Here is a 17,004-nt window from a genome sequence, read left to right on the forward strand (position 1 = left end):
CTAAAAACCTCTTTTTTTAAACAGCAATAAAGATCCAAACAAAAGGGAGGAGGGCTGCAGGCTTTGGCAAGTTAAATGTAAAGCAATAGTAAATTAGGCTAAAAGTGGTCTTGAGGAGTAATTGGAAGGCTTTGAATCTAATAATAGTGATGGTAATGGCTTCAGCCCATCAGAAGCAGCCTTCTCAGAAGATCTGTAAGGCTGATAAATGGTCAGGACCTGAAGAGCTGTCAAGGAAGATAAAGCAGTTATAGAGAAGTAAATGAATTATTTGCATTGGTATTTATTGAAAAGGATGTTGGGAGGGTCATTGCTATAACCATTTATTTCAGTGATGGACACAGGAAGCAGAGAAAAGAAGGTTTCAGATAGGTTTTCTTCTTGCTTTGGAAGGATTCAGGTTAATTTTTAATCAAGATGATACTAGGACAGTCTTGTTTTGCATTAGTGCAAATTCTTCAGCTAGAATTTATAGGATGAGCACAAAATATGATTATTATTATTGGAATTCATCTGGGCCGTAGTTTACAACCTTTGAGAACAAGATTGATGCGTATGGAAAATTAATGCAGCATGTGTTTGATCAAAAAGAGAAAAATAGTTGCAAAGTAATGTACTTGCTCATGATCTTCAAGGTATATTGTGAGTCACAGCTGCTGAAAGCCAGCAGAACTTGCATTAATTACTTGGGCTTGTTCCTTTTTTTTCCTGTTTCAAACTTTCTTTCCCTAGAATATGCTAATATTAAACAGTGCTTATGAGTGATTGTGGAAAGAGGTTCCAAATAAAATCTGTCCTTTCTGAATTCTCACTGCCTGCTATTTTATTTGTTGTGAGTTTCAATTTTGGAACAGCTTTTTTTTAGTGCTTTTATTGTAGCATTAGATGCAGCCTTTTTTAGACATGAGATGTAGAAAGTTAGCAATGCAAATATGGATTATTCACCTTCCTAGAGAAACTTCATCTTACTAAAAAGCTCTTCCTAACCTTTGTTTTTATCAGGGAGAAAGAACAAGAAACACAAGAAGAGGAACATTTGATGGAAGAAAAGAAAAAGAAAAAGCAGGAAGAAAAGAAAAAGAAGGAAGGTGCTCAGAAAAAGGTTTGTTCATGTTCCTGTTGTAATTAATCCCTTCACTTTGAAATGTGACTGTGGCTACTGGTGCTGCAGCTTCACTTCTGGGAGTGAGCCTGGCACTGGACCATTTCCACTGGCTTGGGGACAGGCTGTGGTCACAGAATCCTGCCCAAGCAGCTGTGCCAGGGCTGTGGCACTGCCCATGCTCACCACGCCCTGCTGGCAAGGGGCTGCTCCCACACCTGGCTCCCCTGGCCACTCCTCAGCCTCAAGTGCCTGGATCAGGCCCAGCAGGTGCTGGAGGCACTCTGGCATCCCAGGCTCATTTCCACTGCTGGCCATTCTCCTCCCTCATTTTCTGCATTGCACAGTTTTAATTTGAAATAAGAATTGAATGCTGTCTTTTCAGGTATAAAAATCAGGCATCCTAAAAATTTCCTGACAGATTAAAAAATAAACAGGTCTTCTGTGAAAGCTGGTAGTGTGGGTGGATTCAAAGGGATGCTGGACAAAGCCAAAGAAGTTAATTCTGCTGGGTGTTAAAGGGTTCACACACAGAGTGGGGGTCCAGAAAGCCTCTGCCCCCGAGGAGAGGGAAGGCTGGGTGGGTGGAGGGGGCTGCTGCCCTCTCTTGTCATTCTTTACACTTCCTCTTTGGCATCTGCTTCTGGCTTCAGGCAGACATTTCTATCACATGGAGTTAAACTAAAATTCTGTGGTCCTTAAATGAAACAAATGCCTGAAATATGTAAGCAGTTTCTGCAGAAAGTTAGGCCTGCAGCCCTATAATTATTAGGTATCATTTGCAGTATAGACAAGTAGTTGATTTGTTTTGTTCTTCTCTTCTTTCAGGCTGCTGAACAAAAAACCAAAGGTAAATTCATGTTTATTCTCTGTGAAATGTTTGATATTTTTATAAGCTTGTTTAAAAATATGTGCTCGTACTTTTATTCATTGTGTGTGTCTGTTTAATGAGGGGAGTATATCTTTCTGGGATTGTTATGTTCCTAAAGTTTTGTTGGGATTCTCAGCATGAGCTTTGGCTTATCTTGCTGGGTATTCTGTGGCAGCCTTTTGACAAGAATATATGGATTAATTTTCTGTGAACCATAACACAGCATGTGTCATCTCTTTTGTTAAGACAGATGCAGTTTTCCATTTAGTTGTTAGTAGTTATTTATCTGTTTCAAAGACAAGTAATTGCCCCTTTCCCCTTGCACAATTCAACTCAATTTAATGTGTAAACTCAATTCATGGAGCTTAGAAGAAACTATTTCCCCTGCTGCCACCAGTGCCTGTTTTTCTTTCTGTGTGGGTTTTCTGCCTGGGAAGTGAGTGGAGCTGCTTTGCAGCAGGGTCAGGAAGCAGCAGAGGTAAGGAATGCCTTCCCCTTTGGGGGCACTGGGCTGCCAGGCTCCCTGGGAGAAAAGTTAATGAAGCTGTGGCTTTCAGAAAGGTGAGGAAGAGAGGCAAGGTAATGTCTTTCTTCTGCATCTGATGGCTTACAGATCTTTTTGTGTCTCAGTTCCGAGCCAGCTCAAATGCATTGTCATTTCTTGGTGGGTAATTGGGTGACAGACAGGCAAGTGGAGCTTCCCAGAGTCCCAAAGAATGAGAATTAGAGAAAAGCCAAGCTTAACATAAGGGCTGGACTAAACAACTTACATTTCAAACACTTATGATTTATTTATGTTTCAAACACTTATGATTTATACAGCAGAAATTAACTATTACTTCATTAGTATGAATTCAGAAAAATAAAGTAATAACTGCATGATGAAGATACTGTGACAGTAATTTATTGAAACTGTTCTTTTATTTCTAAATTTTTCCTATGTAGAAAAGGAGAGGTCAGAAAGTTTTAGTTTGACTTCTGTAGCATCTGCACTGTGAGATCTCATGTCATTTATAACACTGGATTTTACTTTCAGGAGAAGGGAGCAGAGGTATGTGAGTCTCACTAAAACTTAGGTACATGAAAACCTTGGAATTAAGATACATAAGAGCAATTTTTATCTAAATGGAATATTTCTGTTTTCACAGTATTGCATGTTTTGTTCTCTGTATCATCTCATTTCTGTGTGAAAAGGTTTCAGTGTTCTATAATGGATTATAATGACTTTTTAATATCACAATTCAGCAGCAGATGTTTTTGCTGTCAGGGTAACTAAATTCGTTTTCACGTGGTAATGCAGTGGCTCTTCATTTCTGTTACGAGTGAGACACAGAGCCTTCTGCTTTCCCTCTGTGGGATGTTACTATTTCTGTCTGTGTTGTGACAGCTTTGCTTTTAATTGCTTGGAACTGCCACGTTTAAGTTTCTAGTTAATAATTTCAGTTTTTCAGGTATGCTTGTGAGTTTGTTTCTTTCAAATTTAGGGACTGCATTTCTCCATCTGTTTAATTTTTTTTTGTTCATTATCCATGTATTTAAGCATCTTCTATTGCTATAAAATATGGATTAGGAAGAAGACAGTGGATAAGGATAGTTATGTTAGAGATTAAGCAGCTTTGGCATTTATTATTTTATCTGTCAGAGCAGTGATGCAGCTTTTTGTGGTTCAGCATCACTGGAAGGGGGGACCTGTCCTGCAGAGAACCCAAACCTCTTGCTCATGCTCAGGGCAAGGACCAGGGCTTGTTTACAGTCCTGTAAGTGACCCTTCTTTGAATTTCCTTTGTCTGGTAAATACTCCTTGCTTTTCAGGTTGCTCTGTGGAAATGTTTTATTTCCACTTTATCATGCAGTTCCTTACATTTATCTTTAGGAGGGATGTGCATGAGCTTATGAGAGGTAGCAGGAATTTGCTAAAATAGATAGAATATTAATACAAAATTGATGAGAGGAAAAATCTGACTGAATTTTTTTCCTACAATATTCAGAGTCGATTGTAAACTTTATTGCTGTGCTGCACCAAGTGCTTTATTTGGATACATTTTCAAGGATAAGTGACACATGCTACTAAAACTAAAAGGCAACACAGGGATTATCATTGAATTTAGTAATTTATTTCCTATCTGGGACACAGCAATTAAATTAGTTGTGATGGCAGCATGGCTCAGTAAAACTGAGTGAGTGGGCTGCAGCAGGTAATGCATGCCAGTGGGCAGGATTTATTAAACCAGAGATTAAAGCTGGACTGGAGCTGGACATTTTGCAAAATGTAGATTTTGGTAGGTGAGATCTTCATAAATATGACTTAATTGAGCTCTTTGTGGTAACTTAAAAAAAATTGCCTAATTTTATGTGTGTGTCGCTGGGTTCTGCAAGTGGGTTGCCATGGCAGTGAGAGGTGCTTGCACTACTTGGGTCCTAGTGGAGAAAAAGAAATCGTGCAAGTGCAGGTGGGATCTGGAAGGGTTTTTCAGTTTGTTTTTCAGCTGGCTGGGGCAGGGTGTTTGTGCAGTCCCTTGTTTGCTCTCAGCAGTGTTTGTGGAGGAGAAGGCACTTTGCTGAAGTGGGTAGGAAGGGCCAGGTGGTGAGGCTTGAGAGGGAGGGAGGGGTTGCCTTTTGGGTTGGCTTCTTCTGTTCTAGAAACCTGTGACCAAGGTCTAATTCTTTTTAATTAGTAGGTAGTTTTTCATGGATTTTTCTGTCACAGAGGTGTGGAGTTGCTGTGCTGGCCAGTAATGAACTCGTGTGGTTTGTTCATGTAGCTCCGAGCCGATCTGGGCTGCTGCAGGTTCAGTCTCTGGTGAGGCCTCCGGAAAGAGAAGGGAAGAAAGAGGAAGGAGGTTTCCTGTGGGGGTGTGTTTGTGGTGTGTTGTCAGTTCAGTCTTGCTCTGAGGCCTCATCCCTAGCTGAATGTTTCCATTTGTGATGTGGAGCACAAACCCTTCCAAAATAAACACGCATTTCCACCCTTAGGGGAAAGGTATGTGCCTGCTGCTGGAGCCCAGGGCTGGGAGTGCTCCCTCACACAGCTCTTGCATCCACTGAAACAAATTCTTTTCTCTTTTTTAACAATGATCCAACCCTTTCAATCTTCTCTACATAACAGCTCCTTCAGTTTCTATTTTTTTCCCTGCAACGTTGTTTGCCTGACTATTTTTGTGAGGCTGGATCTTTTATAAATACCCCGTTGGCAACAATTCTAGGGAATGTGAAAAGAAGAAAGATTGGAGAGCTGATAAAGACCTGAAATGTTTCTCAATTACTTGAAAACAAATGAAAGTAGTCTTCCTGTTCAGCTGGAGAAAAGCACTGCAGAATTAGATGAGGTGGGAAATGAGCAGGTTTTTATTGCACATTCAAATTGTTGTTCTTTTATGGTAATTTTTTTCAGAACAGGACTATTGAGCACAGGCTATTAGTGTTTATTTTAAATGTATAAACTCTTGCCAGTTTATATGCACTTGATCAAGAAACTTTGTGTATAAAGGCTTTTCTAAGGAAAACATTCAGCTGTAATTGTGAGCTCTGTTCTGTTTCTAAAGGGTCACTAGTATGGGAATGGCTGTTATTTAATAACTACAGGGGTTTTAAGGGACCTGTGCTTGTCATAAATACTATCAGGGTGAGTTTTGCTGCCTGCTTCTCTTCTAGCCATCCTCCTGCAGGTTTAGTCAGCACAGGTGATCAGTTCCTTGCCTGCTCCACTTCCACCTCAGCTGAATGCATTTGTCTAAAGCTGATATGAAATAGTTTAAGTGGTTTGTTACTCAAACATCCACCCTGGTAATTGAAAGGCAAAGTATCCATCAAACCCACCAGCATTATATGCAATAAAGGTAAGTGCTAAATCTGCAAACCAAGAAGTAAAAACAGTTTAGCCTATATACTGCAATTAGTATAACATAGAAAGTATTTTGGTATATATTTTGATTAGAAATGTTAGGTGGAAAATATTTTTATCCCTTTACTGTAAAGCAGAGCTGGTCAATCTGTGCCTCTTGGACCTCCATGGTCCCTGTAGGTCTGTCTGGGATGTTCATAGCATGGGACCAGGCAGGGAGAGGTGGGCTTTTCAAAGAGAAAATGGAAATTTCAGCACATGCTGGGGAGTGATGAAGCAGGATTGCAGGAGCTGGAGTGGCTGCAGTGACCCTGGGACTCAGCAGCCTGTCCAGCTCTGCCTGTCCTCTGTCCCAGTGGTGCTGTGGCACCTGAGCTGAGCATCATTGCCTTCCATCTGTGGTCTGGTGAGGAGCTGTCCCCTCCCCCAGGCTGTCTGGGCTGTGTGCCTTGGGACTTCTCAGTGTGTGATGATTTTAATATGCAGCTTGCAGAGTCAGGGAGGTTGTCTGCAGACTGGGAGATTACTCTGCCAACGTTTATGCTTTCATACGTTTTATTTTGGGGGACTGATCAGAAAACATTTAACAGTGTGTGGTTGCTGGGTAGACCGTTGTGGTGTCACAAATGTTGGCATAGTTCCTTCAGGTTATCTCTTATCCCACAGGCAGAGCTGTATATTTTACCTGGAGGAACATGATCTGCTCAATTAGAAAAGGGAGTTAAGAGGAAAAAAAGAATGGATGAAAATATCTGAGATCCCATCCCCTACTCTGGCATTTCTGTTGGGATGAAAGGATTTGCAGGATACCTGTTTCCAAAGCTGGGTTATTTTCATTTCCAAATCAGCCATGTAGATTATTGCATATTTTTAAATTGATTCTTTACTTACCCTGCCCAAATGGGCTGTTAGAATGTTTTCTGCCTGTGCTCCTGTGTGTGTGAATCACCTTCCTATAACCTCCATTCTGCTCATACAGAAATGAAGTTTGTGTATATTGATAATGTTCTTCTTCTGGCTGTGGTAGATGTTACTGATGTTTAGTGGTAGTTCCATAGGAAGGAAGGGAAAAGGAAACTTTTTACAGAATCTCATGAGGATTTTAAGTAGAATTCTGACAGATGTAATACAATCAGTCTTTTTTAAAAAGAAAAGTCTTGAGTTTTTCTAGTTTGTGTCATATTATTGTAGGAACCAGCAGAGGCTTTTTCCATAAGATTAGAAAATGTGTTCCAGCCTACAAATCAGGTATGATTTACAACAGATTTACAACCTCTGACTCATTTGAGTATTTATAGCTTGTGCTTGAATATCTGCCTCTGTCATCTTGTTAGTTAAGTGCTGTGTTTGTACTGAACTGCTGCACATTGTAGTGACAAAATGTGCCATAAATCATCATTGCAGAAGGAGGGGGAGCCCTGCAATAAGTTCTTCAATTAGATCTTAATATGCAGTCACTTGATAACTTAATGATAACCTGTGGCCATACGTTAAAGCTTTGTAACACAAAAATGTTTTCTTTTTGATAAACGTTATCATGGGGGTGTTCTGCTACTATAAGTATCTTTAAACAAACATGAATTTGTTCATAAAACCCACTGAGCTATCACTTCTCTGATAGAGGAGTAATTACCATTTTACAGCCTGCACAGAATAGAGGATGGAGGTAATTTGTGAGTCCAGTACTGGGTGAAGAGGAGTAGAAAATGCAAAAAGACTGAAGCAGACAGGAGGAGCAATTTGCATAGTCAAGGAGACAAAGCAAGAAGGATGAGCTGGGAGAATTGGAATTAAAAATACTTTGGTTTCCTACCTGCTTTTCTTTCAAGTGGAGTGACTGTGAGGTATTTAATAAACTTTTTGCTGTCACAAGTGCAAGAATTATTATAAGTATCTTCAACATTGCCATTGTGAAGTGAAGGAGAAAAGGTAAACAGTAAATGTATAAATAACCTGTGGTAAACATTATTTGGATTTGTAGCTCTTTCTGTGTGTGTCTTGCTGGTTTGCAAGTCAAAGGTGCCCAGAGAGAGATTTGCATTGATAATTTTTGCAGGAGAGAGGGTTTGTCAGGGCTGGACACCCTGAGCCCTGCAAGCAAGCACTGACACTTCTGAAGGTTTAAATCTTCTGTAGCTCCTGGGAAGCGCTAGATTCCCCAGCTTTCAAAGAAATGCTCTTTTCAGACAACAACACACCAAAGCAATTAGTACAGGCTTTTGGGAAAACATTTATCTCTTAAAGTAAAACAAACAAACACATAACTCTGGGGTTATTTGAAAATAAAAGACAAAACCATGAAATATATTCTTCCTAATGTACTCCAAGCTGGATTTACAGAACAGCTGCTCCCTCAGAGGTGCTTTGATGTCCTTGCTGGAGTTGCTGCTGCTTTGCTCCAGTGAAGCACCTCCAGTCCTAGTGATGCCTGGAGAGGCTGCCTGGAACAGAGGCTAGACAGTGTTAAAGGAATAAAATAGGGATTTATTTGTCACTATGATATCTTCTGAAAAATCCTTTCGCCAGGATTTCTTCTCCTGGGAAGCTGAGAAGCCTCAGAAAAGAATGAAAACAGTAATTATCTGATTGCTTGGGAATGTGGTCTGCAGATAGTTTACCAACAGGTGCATCTTTGATTGGTTCCATGTGAATTGTTTTTAATTAATGACCAATCACCATCAGCTGTGTCAGACTGAGGAGTCAGTCACGAGCTTTCATGATCATTCTTGTTTGACCTTCTCATGTATCCTTTCTCTTTCTTTAGTATAGTTTTAGTATACTATTTCTTTTAATATAATATAATATAATAAAATAATAAATCAGCCTTCTGAGAACATGAGACAGATGCTCATCTCTCACCTCATCCTGAGAACCTCACAACACCACATTTATTAAAAGGCTTTCAGAGGATACACCTGGGGCAGTACAAGAGCCCAGCCAGGGCTACACCCAAGATAGACCCCAGGTCACAAGTTTTCACACTTTCATAAGTTTTGGTCCATTTTGGTATTGGGGTTAATTGTCCAATTACAGCTCCAGGTTGTGAAGTCCCACCCTCTCAGATTGCTCTCCTCAATTTGCTGTTGTTTACACTTTCTGGGCCTGAAACAGCCCAAAAGCTCCAAGGTGTTCTCAGGCTGGAAAAGGATTGTTTTGTCTGACTAAACTGTGAAGAGAACCTGCTAACTCTTTATATGAAGTTCAGAGTCACACACTAAGGCTTTACAGAATCTGGAAAATGTGAAAGGTAAAACTTAAGCTATCAATGGTCTATGCTTGCCTTGTGAGCTTTGCAGATTCCTCTTCTGGGAATGGAAAAGCAGGTAAGGGCTCAAGTAGATACTCCTAGTGCTCCTCAGGTAGTTTTTATGGTCTGTTGTAGTTTGCTGTTCTGCAGATTTAGGCATGTGCTCATAATATAAATACAGGCAGAATATTGCTTTTTCTTTTTCCTCAGTTAGGAATGATATGGTTTTATTGGGTTGAAGATGTCAAGAGCCTGACCTGTGAGTAGTTAGTTCTAGAATTAGATAAAAGTGGAAGTTTTCCAACACTAGACACAGTTGGTTAAAAGCACTTTTCAAATGCTCTAGGTTGTAAGGGTTGATACCCTGCTTGAAGGCAGCAGGACAATACATGCATCATCAGATTTCTCTTTACATGATCCATTGTCAGATGCATTTCTAGCCTAGGACATTCTCTCTCCAAGAATACCCTTTGAAGAGAGAGCAAGCACAGACTGGGTAACACCAGCTAAGCTTTTCTAGTCTAAACTAATTGTCAGTGGGAAGTGCTCTCAGATAAATCCCAGTTTGCTTTCCCAGCAACAAAACTGCCAATACAGTTGTGGACAAGTGGTTATTTTAACAGATAAATTTTAACCCAGCTGCACAGTGGTAATGGTGTTGGTTCTGATCAAACTGCACACTGGGTTATGGGGATTTATCTGCCCACAGTGGGTGCTTTGCTCCCTGCTGCTGTTCCCAGTGCAGTGTGTGGAGCATGTGGGCTGTGAAATAGTCAAACTGCTGCTCTTTTGGCATTGCAGCAACTCAGGCATTGGCAAATGCTCTATTCTTCTCTCAGTCTGCTTGTAAAATAACTGTTTTCCAATTATAAATAGAATGTTGTCTGATATTTGCCCTCCATCAGAGCATATATGCCCCAGTATTTCCTTTGTAAGATGCCACTTTTGTATCTACTGATAGCAACAAACACCCATCCCACATCTCCTCCCCACCCTGCAGAGATTTGTTTCCTTGGAAGTGATTTTATACCAAAAATAAAAGTACACTGTTCATCAGTGTACTTCTTTCTCCCTTTCCTCTCTGAACTAAAGTATCTTGTTCACTTTTATTGTTCTTTAAGAGAAACATGTCCATGAAGGGAGTTTCTTCTCTGTCTTGAGGCCTGGCTCACGCAGGTTTTCATGGAGAAGGCAGCTAACAGTTTCCCATGAAAAAATGACCTATCAGCTTTGATTTATCTGCAGCGTGCTGACCACTTTCCATTATTAGATTATCATCTTGCTACCTGGAGGAGGCTTGTAAGGCATATAAATATAATGGTGATAAGATCTGCAAACTGTGAGCTGGAGGAGAGGTTCATCAGGAAATGCATTAGCTCTCTTTGGTAATGATTGTTTTGAGATACATGCTGGGTTTCTAAGGAAAGGGAAGGATGAAATCCACTTTGAACTGCAACACTAGTAGGTGCTCCTGGAATAGTTACTGTACAAATGCTGCAGAGAGTTATCTTGGGAAAAGGAAGGGAATGAAAACGTGTTTTTGATTCTTTTACACTGTGTGTGAAGCGTTTGGCCTGAGGGACCTTTATGTTCTCTTGTTGACTGTCTGGTGTTGACATTCCTCTGCTCTGAGAACCCTTGGCTTCCCTGTGTTTTGCTAGATTATTTTAATGTTGTTCCTGAGTTGTTAAAGGTGGTAGCCCATACTTTACAAATCCTGCAGGACTATTTAAAATGTCTCTTTAACCAGCTCACACTCTGGTAAATGCTCCAAAGCTTCTGCTCAGGTGTGCATGGTGCACCTGATCCTTCAGGTTATTCCTGAACTGGTTCAGGCAGTGCAGAGTGCATTAGCATCCAGAGAGGAGGTGATTTTCCCTGCAGGCATCCTGCCCCTGTGGGGTGGCAGCAGTGGCTCATGCTCAGCTTCTTGTGGGACCTGTGTTTAACAGCACCACTGAATCCTGCCCTGGGTGTGGCAGCCACTGTTATTGTCACCTGCCCCATGGGAACTGCTGAACTTGGTGTGACTCAGGCTCCTTCCTGGTGACCTTCCCATGTTAACAGAAGTTGTTCTCTGTTTTAGCATAGTCTCCTGAAGACCTGTCCTCCTGTTACCAGGATGCTCTTAACATTTCAGGCAGAATTTCTGATTTGGCTACTGTTACTGTCTTTTTTTTCATTACCAGATTCTTTCACCTTTAGGGGGCCAGACAGGCTCTCCTGAACATCTGTTTTGAAGCACATGAGTTACTAATTGAGGGAATTGATGATTCTTCAACTCTGTTAAAAATTCAAATGCCAGCTTGAGGTCTTGCTATCACAGCACTAGATATATCCCTTTAGATGAGCAAAAAGGGATGGTCTTAACCCTCTCCCCTCTCTCAGAAAGGCCCAACAGATGTTCTTGAAAGATGTAATGAATATTGTTGGAAAGGTATCTTCATATTCAGTCTGTCTTTGCTGTAACTTAAGCTCCTTCTTTGTTAGAACCCCTTGGAGACTTGGCTGCTTGGCCCAGGAGAGCTGATCTTCCCCTCCACTGCATAGACCTTTTTGTGTCTCCTGTTTTTGCTCAACAGCTTTCCCTGCTGCCACCATTTTCAGGCTGTTTTTCAAACTATAATAATTTATGTTTTTCTTCTTTGGAAGTCCTTCTACTTAGTGGAGAGTTATTATTTTAAAATACAGAATCTGTATGTCGTGGTTTAACCCCAGGCAGGAGCTGGGGCTCACCCCCCCCGGCAGGATGTGGAGAGAATTGGAGGAGTAAAAGTGAGAAAACTCGTGGGTTGAGATGAAAACAGTTTAATAAGTGGAGCAAAAGTCACACACAGGCAAAGCAAAGCAGGGAGTTGATTCCCCACTCCCAGGGCAGGCAGGTGCTCAGACATCCCTGACAGCAGGGCTCCATCACAGGGAGCAGTGCCTGGGGAGGACAAACACCACCACTCCAAACATCCCCACCTTCCTCCTTCTGCCCCAGCTTTGTGTGGTGATCATGGCACCATCTGCCGTGGAGTATTCCCTCAGCTCAGCTGGGGTCAGCTGTCCTGGCTGTGTCCCCTCCCACTCCTGGTGTCCCCCCGGCCTCCTGGCAGGGGTGAGGAGCAGAGCAGGCCTTGGCTCTCTGTGAGCACCACTCAGCAGTAACAAAAACACCCTGGGTTATCAGCCCAGATCCAACTCACAGCCCCACACCAGCTCCTGTCAGAAAATTAACTCTGTCCCAGCCAGACCCAGCACACTGTCATGGAGAGTTATAGAGTAGCCCCTGAGTTAATCTGTGGACAGTAACCTGCTGCTGTTTACAGGTAAAACCTGAGGCTGATTTATTTTCTGTGCCTTTCAGGCTCACCCCATTGCACAGCTCTGTAGTCCAGGCTGCTCAGGGCAGTGCTAGTCCTTCTCTTTCACTTTTCTGTCCCTAAACTCAGCTTGCTGTGAAAGACTCCCAAGTTTCAGATACCTTATCCCATAAAGACTTTGATTTGATAATGTGCAGTTTCTTTTTCACACCCCATTTCTCCTGTTTATTCACTACCCATTTTCCCCCTGCAGGTATCTCCCTGAAGTGTACATTTAAATATACTCCTCACTGTAATTTCCCACTGCACTTGTTTAGGCCTGATTGACAAACCATGAGAACCCTTCCTGCAGGTGCTGGGGGTGTCAGGCTGTCCTGTCCTGCACTGGCAGTTCTTTCCTGCTGTACATGTGAGCACCTAGCATTTCCTTTCAAAACAGAGAAAGGCTTCTGAGTGAAACAGGAAGAAAATGTGTTCAGTGCCTCCTTTCTGACATGGGCTCCATCGTAATTCATATCTTGCTACAGCTTCCATATTTTCCTGACAGTTTCCAAGAGTAATAATTTAATTTTTTTTTTTTTGGTTGTATAGTTATCTCTATTCTTGTCTAGTGATCACTCTGGGAAATCAGGTGAGAGGTTGTCTTCAGCCTCCTCAGTTGTTCAGCTATTCCTTCCCAGAAAAGATCTGTGGAAGACTTTGTGATTTGGTCCCTTATTATAGCTACTAAGACTTTAAATAAATATATAATTCTAACTTAAAATCTGTGGATAATAACTTAAATGCATAGCAACGCTGAACACTTAAATCCATAATCCCATTTTACTGATACCTGGAATGGAGGTGGGATGTTGAGGTTCATCTAGTTCCACCCCACGGGGTTGTCACAGCCTTAACTCACATTTGCTGGAGATTCAGAGACTGTTTTAGTCCTTATTTACCATATTTATTTTTTAAGTGGCAGTGCTGCCTTTCCTCTGGGTGTTGAGCTGAGCTGGTGATAGGGCTGACATCATTGTCACCCTGTGGCCAGTGGCAGATGTGACAGCTCCGTGTGCTCCCTCTGCTGTCACCAGCTGCCTTCTCAGCCCAAGCACAGCTTCTTCCTGAAGCCTCAATAATGGGTAAAACTGAATCATGTGGTTTGTCATTCTGAGTGATTATTGATAAATAATAGCCCCTGGTTTTGCCCAAAGTGAATGGTGTGTTAGGAGTTCAAGTCAGGGTGGTGGGACAGCACAAACACCATCAGCTGCAATTTTCACTTTTTATTTACATGAGAAATTGGGAACATTATAGATTTGCATCCCAGCTGTCTGTCCTCCAAAGTGCAAAAATCTACTTTAAAAACAAACTTAATAATGCATTGTTACATAGATCTGCAAAGCCATTAAAGGGCTTTATTTTTGTACCCTGCCTAGGCAGACATGGTGTTTTCCTCTTTGTTTGCAATTGCCTTTACTATAAGACATTTTCATTTTTTTCTGCAAAAAGCAGAAATGAAACCCTTTGGAAACTGGACACACTTATTGAAAGTGTGGAGTTTACCCAAAGTGTGAGTGGGGAGGAAGAATCTTAGGATGTGAATCTTATTAAACCAAGCTGTATTTCTTCTTAAAGCTCTGGTGTTGCTTCTTTTAGCTAAGTCTAAGCTCATTTTTATGAAATAACTGTGTGTAATGCATGTGGAGTAATTAGGTATTCTTTCCTAGTGAGGGGAAGACATGTGTCTAAAATAAACTGAGCAGAATTTTTGAATTAAAATGAAGTAATAATATTAAGTTATTATTAGTAATCTTTATTAAAACATCTTTAATTTCTTTTAACATTCATGTAATAGGATCTGATTTACTGGGAGTGGCATTTAATTAATTTAATTCAATTTAGAGAGTTAACTCTATTACATATTAGTACAGAAAATTACCTCTGAACAGTCATTTCTCACTGGTGACATGCAATAAGTTAATTTAGCTCAGAGTTCGTTTGGGTGCATTGTGACTTCTTGGTGAAAGTTGCTATGGTGACACAGGGCTGTCACTGGGACAACAACCCTGCTGGAAACATGGGATGGATCCTCTGGCCTTGTTCTTCCTGCTCCATGTGGGTGCTGGAATCTCAGGAAGAGCTTCCCTGGGCACTGCTCACTGAAGGGCTGGGCTGTCCTGCAGGATGTGCTCAGCAGATGAACTCACTTGGAGTTTCTTTGGTTCCACCTCATCTGCAGGGAAATGATTGCTGAGCCCCCATCAGCTTTTAGTCTGCTTTTCTTTAAGAAATTTTCCTGAGGAACCTGAGTAGGAGAAGGTGTGTAAACTGCTGGAAGTGCTTTCTTCATATTTCTGAATAACTAAAATCCTGTTTTTCATATGTGGCATTAATGCACAATGGCACTGGAGACATAAAAAAATCTGTTCAGCTATAAATGAATTAATGAAGAGTTTGCTTCAGATTCAGTTCTCAATCAGAAAGGAAGACTTTGTTTCTGACTCTCCAGGTTTGACTGTCTGGTAGATAAGCTCAGAGTTCCAAACAAAAACCTTCCAGGAAAGAGGCCAGCATTGAGAAGCTCATTCAGAAAAACTACTGCATATGAAATGTCATGTTTAGATTTAGAAGGAAGTATTAAAAGAACTGAAATATAATTTTAAAGTTCAGTGTATTTTCTTCCTCCCCCACCATTGCACATCTGTATACAGACTTAACCACTCGTTTGTTTTGTCTCTAGAGCACGACTTTAATTTAATTGGGTTCAGCTGAGTAAGGGATCACTTCATATTGGGCTTCAAGTTCTCAGCTGCTCCTTTCTGAAGGCAGAAATGACATTTTCATGTCTTTCAAATGCTAAGAACTGCATCCAAAAAAAGGATGTAGAGCCCCAAACAGGTTTTTATGATAAAAAAAATCTGTGAAATTTTTTTATTATGGTCCCCTAAAGTGATAATGATGTCCCTATGGGTTCTGTATGTTAAAGACCTACTTGCTGAAAGCAGTGTTTTTCAAAATAATTTTGTGAAGTATAAATAAACACATATTCAGTTATCCTAGTAGGGACACAAGACTTTAACATTAAGGCAAAAATATTTTAGGTTTACCTTTCATTGAGTTGGCTCCATGCACAATTTCTCAGGGTGATGCTACCTGAAACTTGGAATAAATCCACACTGCCCAGGAGTGGGGGAAGCTGGTCCATGCTGGGCACTGTTGGCTCTGCTTCAGTTTTTCCTGCTGACTGATTTTAAATGATAGCTCAGATAACTCTACACTGTCTTTAGAGCTGTAGAATAAACATATTAAGTTTTCTTTTGAGATACAATGTGAACTGGAAGGATTATGCCAAAATTACAGAGGCCTGTTACTGGTTGCTCACAGAATTGTTGCTCTTTTAGTGTCACACATAAAATATTCATTTAGTACCATAAATGCCTATGACAGGAGGGCTGAGGCTTAGTGTTTGCACAGCCTTTAGTCAGTGTGACATGTGTGCCCAGTCCCATGGTTCCAGCAGCACAGGCAGTGTCAGGCAACATTACACTTCCCATCTGAGCAGCAGCCCTGTCATCTGCAGGCAGTCACAGCCTGCTTCCATGGGCATGTCTGAAAGGAATTAAATATCACTGCAGCCTGCTCCCCCAAAACAGAAATGAAATACCTGGAGGAGCTGCATTTCTGGTTTCCAGGAGAAAAATGTGCCTGTGTGAAGTGATTTGATGTGTCTGGGCTGTTGGGCCCAGAGCATGTCCACACTCCTCAGGCCTGGGGCACCCTGGGCACTGATTTGGGGCACAAAAAGTCACACAGGCTGCCTGCACACCTGGCAGCTCAGAGGTGTCCTGCACTCATTGATCTCTCTATCCACGCTGGGACATTGAGCCATAAAAATACACACTGGTGGTTTCCAGGCATTCCAGAAAACACCCAGGGAGTCCATACCTCCTTTCCAGCTCCAATGTCAAAGTGGAAAAAGAGGTGATGTACCTGCTGACCTGCTGTAGCATGAGTATTTAGTATTCCCTGTTGTCCTGGGTGGGATGGCAGCACCTGCTGTGTCCTGGGGCACCCTGAAACTCCAGGACCATCCACCCTGCATGGACAGATCGTGGGTACAGCACACATTCCAGTGGGATAGAATCTGTGCACTGTGTGCCAGTGCTGACTGATCTCTATAAAACAACCCCAGCAGATGATGGGGATGTGGGGTATGGGGTACCCAGCCACATCTGTGTGAAACTGGAAGCATTTTCACTCAGATTCACTCTTCAAGCCTCAGCTGAAGAGTGGGCTGTATGTGTAGACCCATCACTGTTCAAGGTGAAGGAAATTTCAAACTCTTGTTGCCAGTAAATCAGGGGATATTGAGGCTATCCTCATTTTCAGTTTCTTATAAATGTATTATTTACTGGGAATTTGCATATTAATTTGTTTGTGTAGTTTAACAATTTGGTTTCTCCTGTAAAGAATATTTGCTCCTCAGTCTGTGCCTGGAAATGCTGTGTGGAAAGGAGGAAGAACACGTCTGGTGTGATGTCTGTGCCATTTGTAAATTTTCTTTTAAAAAATTGTTTTGCATATGAAAACTGTGTAAAACATTGTCTAATGAGATTAAAGGCACACAGTCAGTTTAAAATTGAAGGATTC

At 41.4% G+C, this 17,004-nt stretch overlaps 1 protein-coding gene across 10 annotated transcripts in view; it reads left to right on the plus strand.

Annotated features, from left to right (window-relative positions):
* The window catches only part of TNRC6C (trinucleotide repeat containing adaptor 6C), a 103,262-nt gene that overhangs the window by 19,701 nt on the left and 66,557 nt on the right, over positions 1-17,004 (plus strand). For all 10 annotated transcript variants that reach the window (XM_059864587.1, XM_059864581.1, XM_059864582.1 and 7 more), the window contains exons 2-3: positions 1,003-1,102; positions 1,931-1,952. In XM_059864587.1, the coding sequence (XP_059720570.1) occupies positions 1,040-1,102; positions 1,931-1,952 (85 nt within the window). In that variant the 5' untranslated portion in view covers positions 1,003-1,039. The remainder of the gene's footprint in view (positions 1-1,002; positions 1,103-1,930; positions 1,953-17,004) is intronic.

Source organism: Haemorhous mexicanus, chromosome 20 (genome assembly GCF_027477595.1).
Source record: "Haemorhous mexicanus isolate bHaeMex1 chromosome 20, bHaeMex1.pri, whole genome shotgun sequence".
Lineage (NCBI taxonomy): Eukaryota > Metazoa > Chordata > Aves > Passeriformes > Fringillidae > Haemorhous > Haemorhous mexicanus.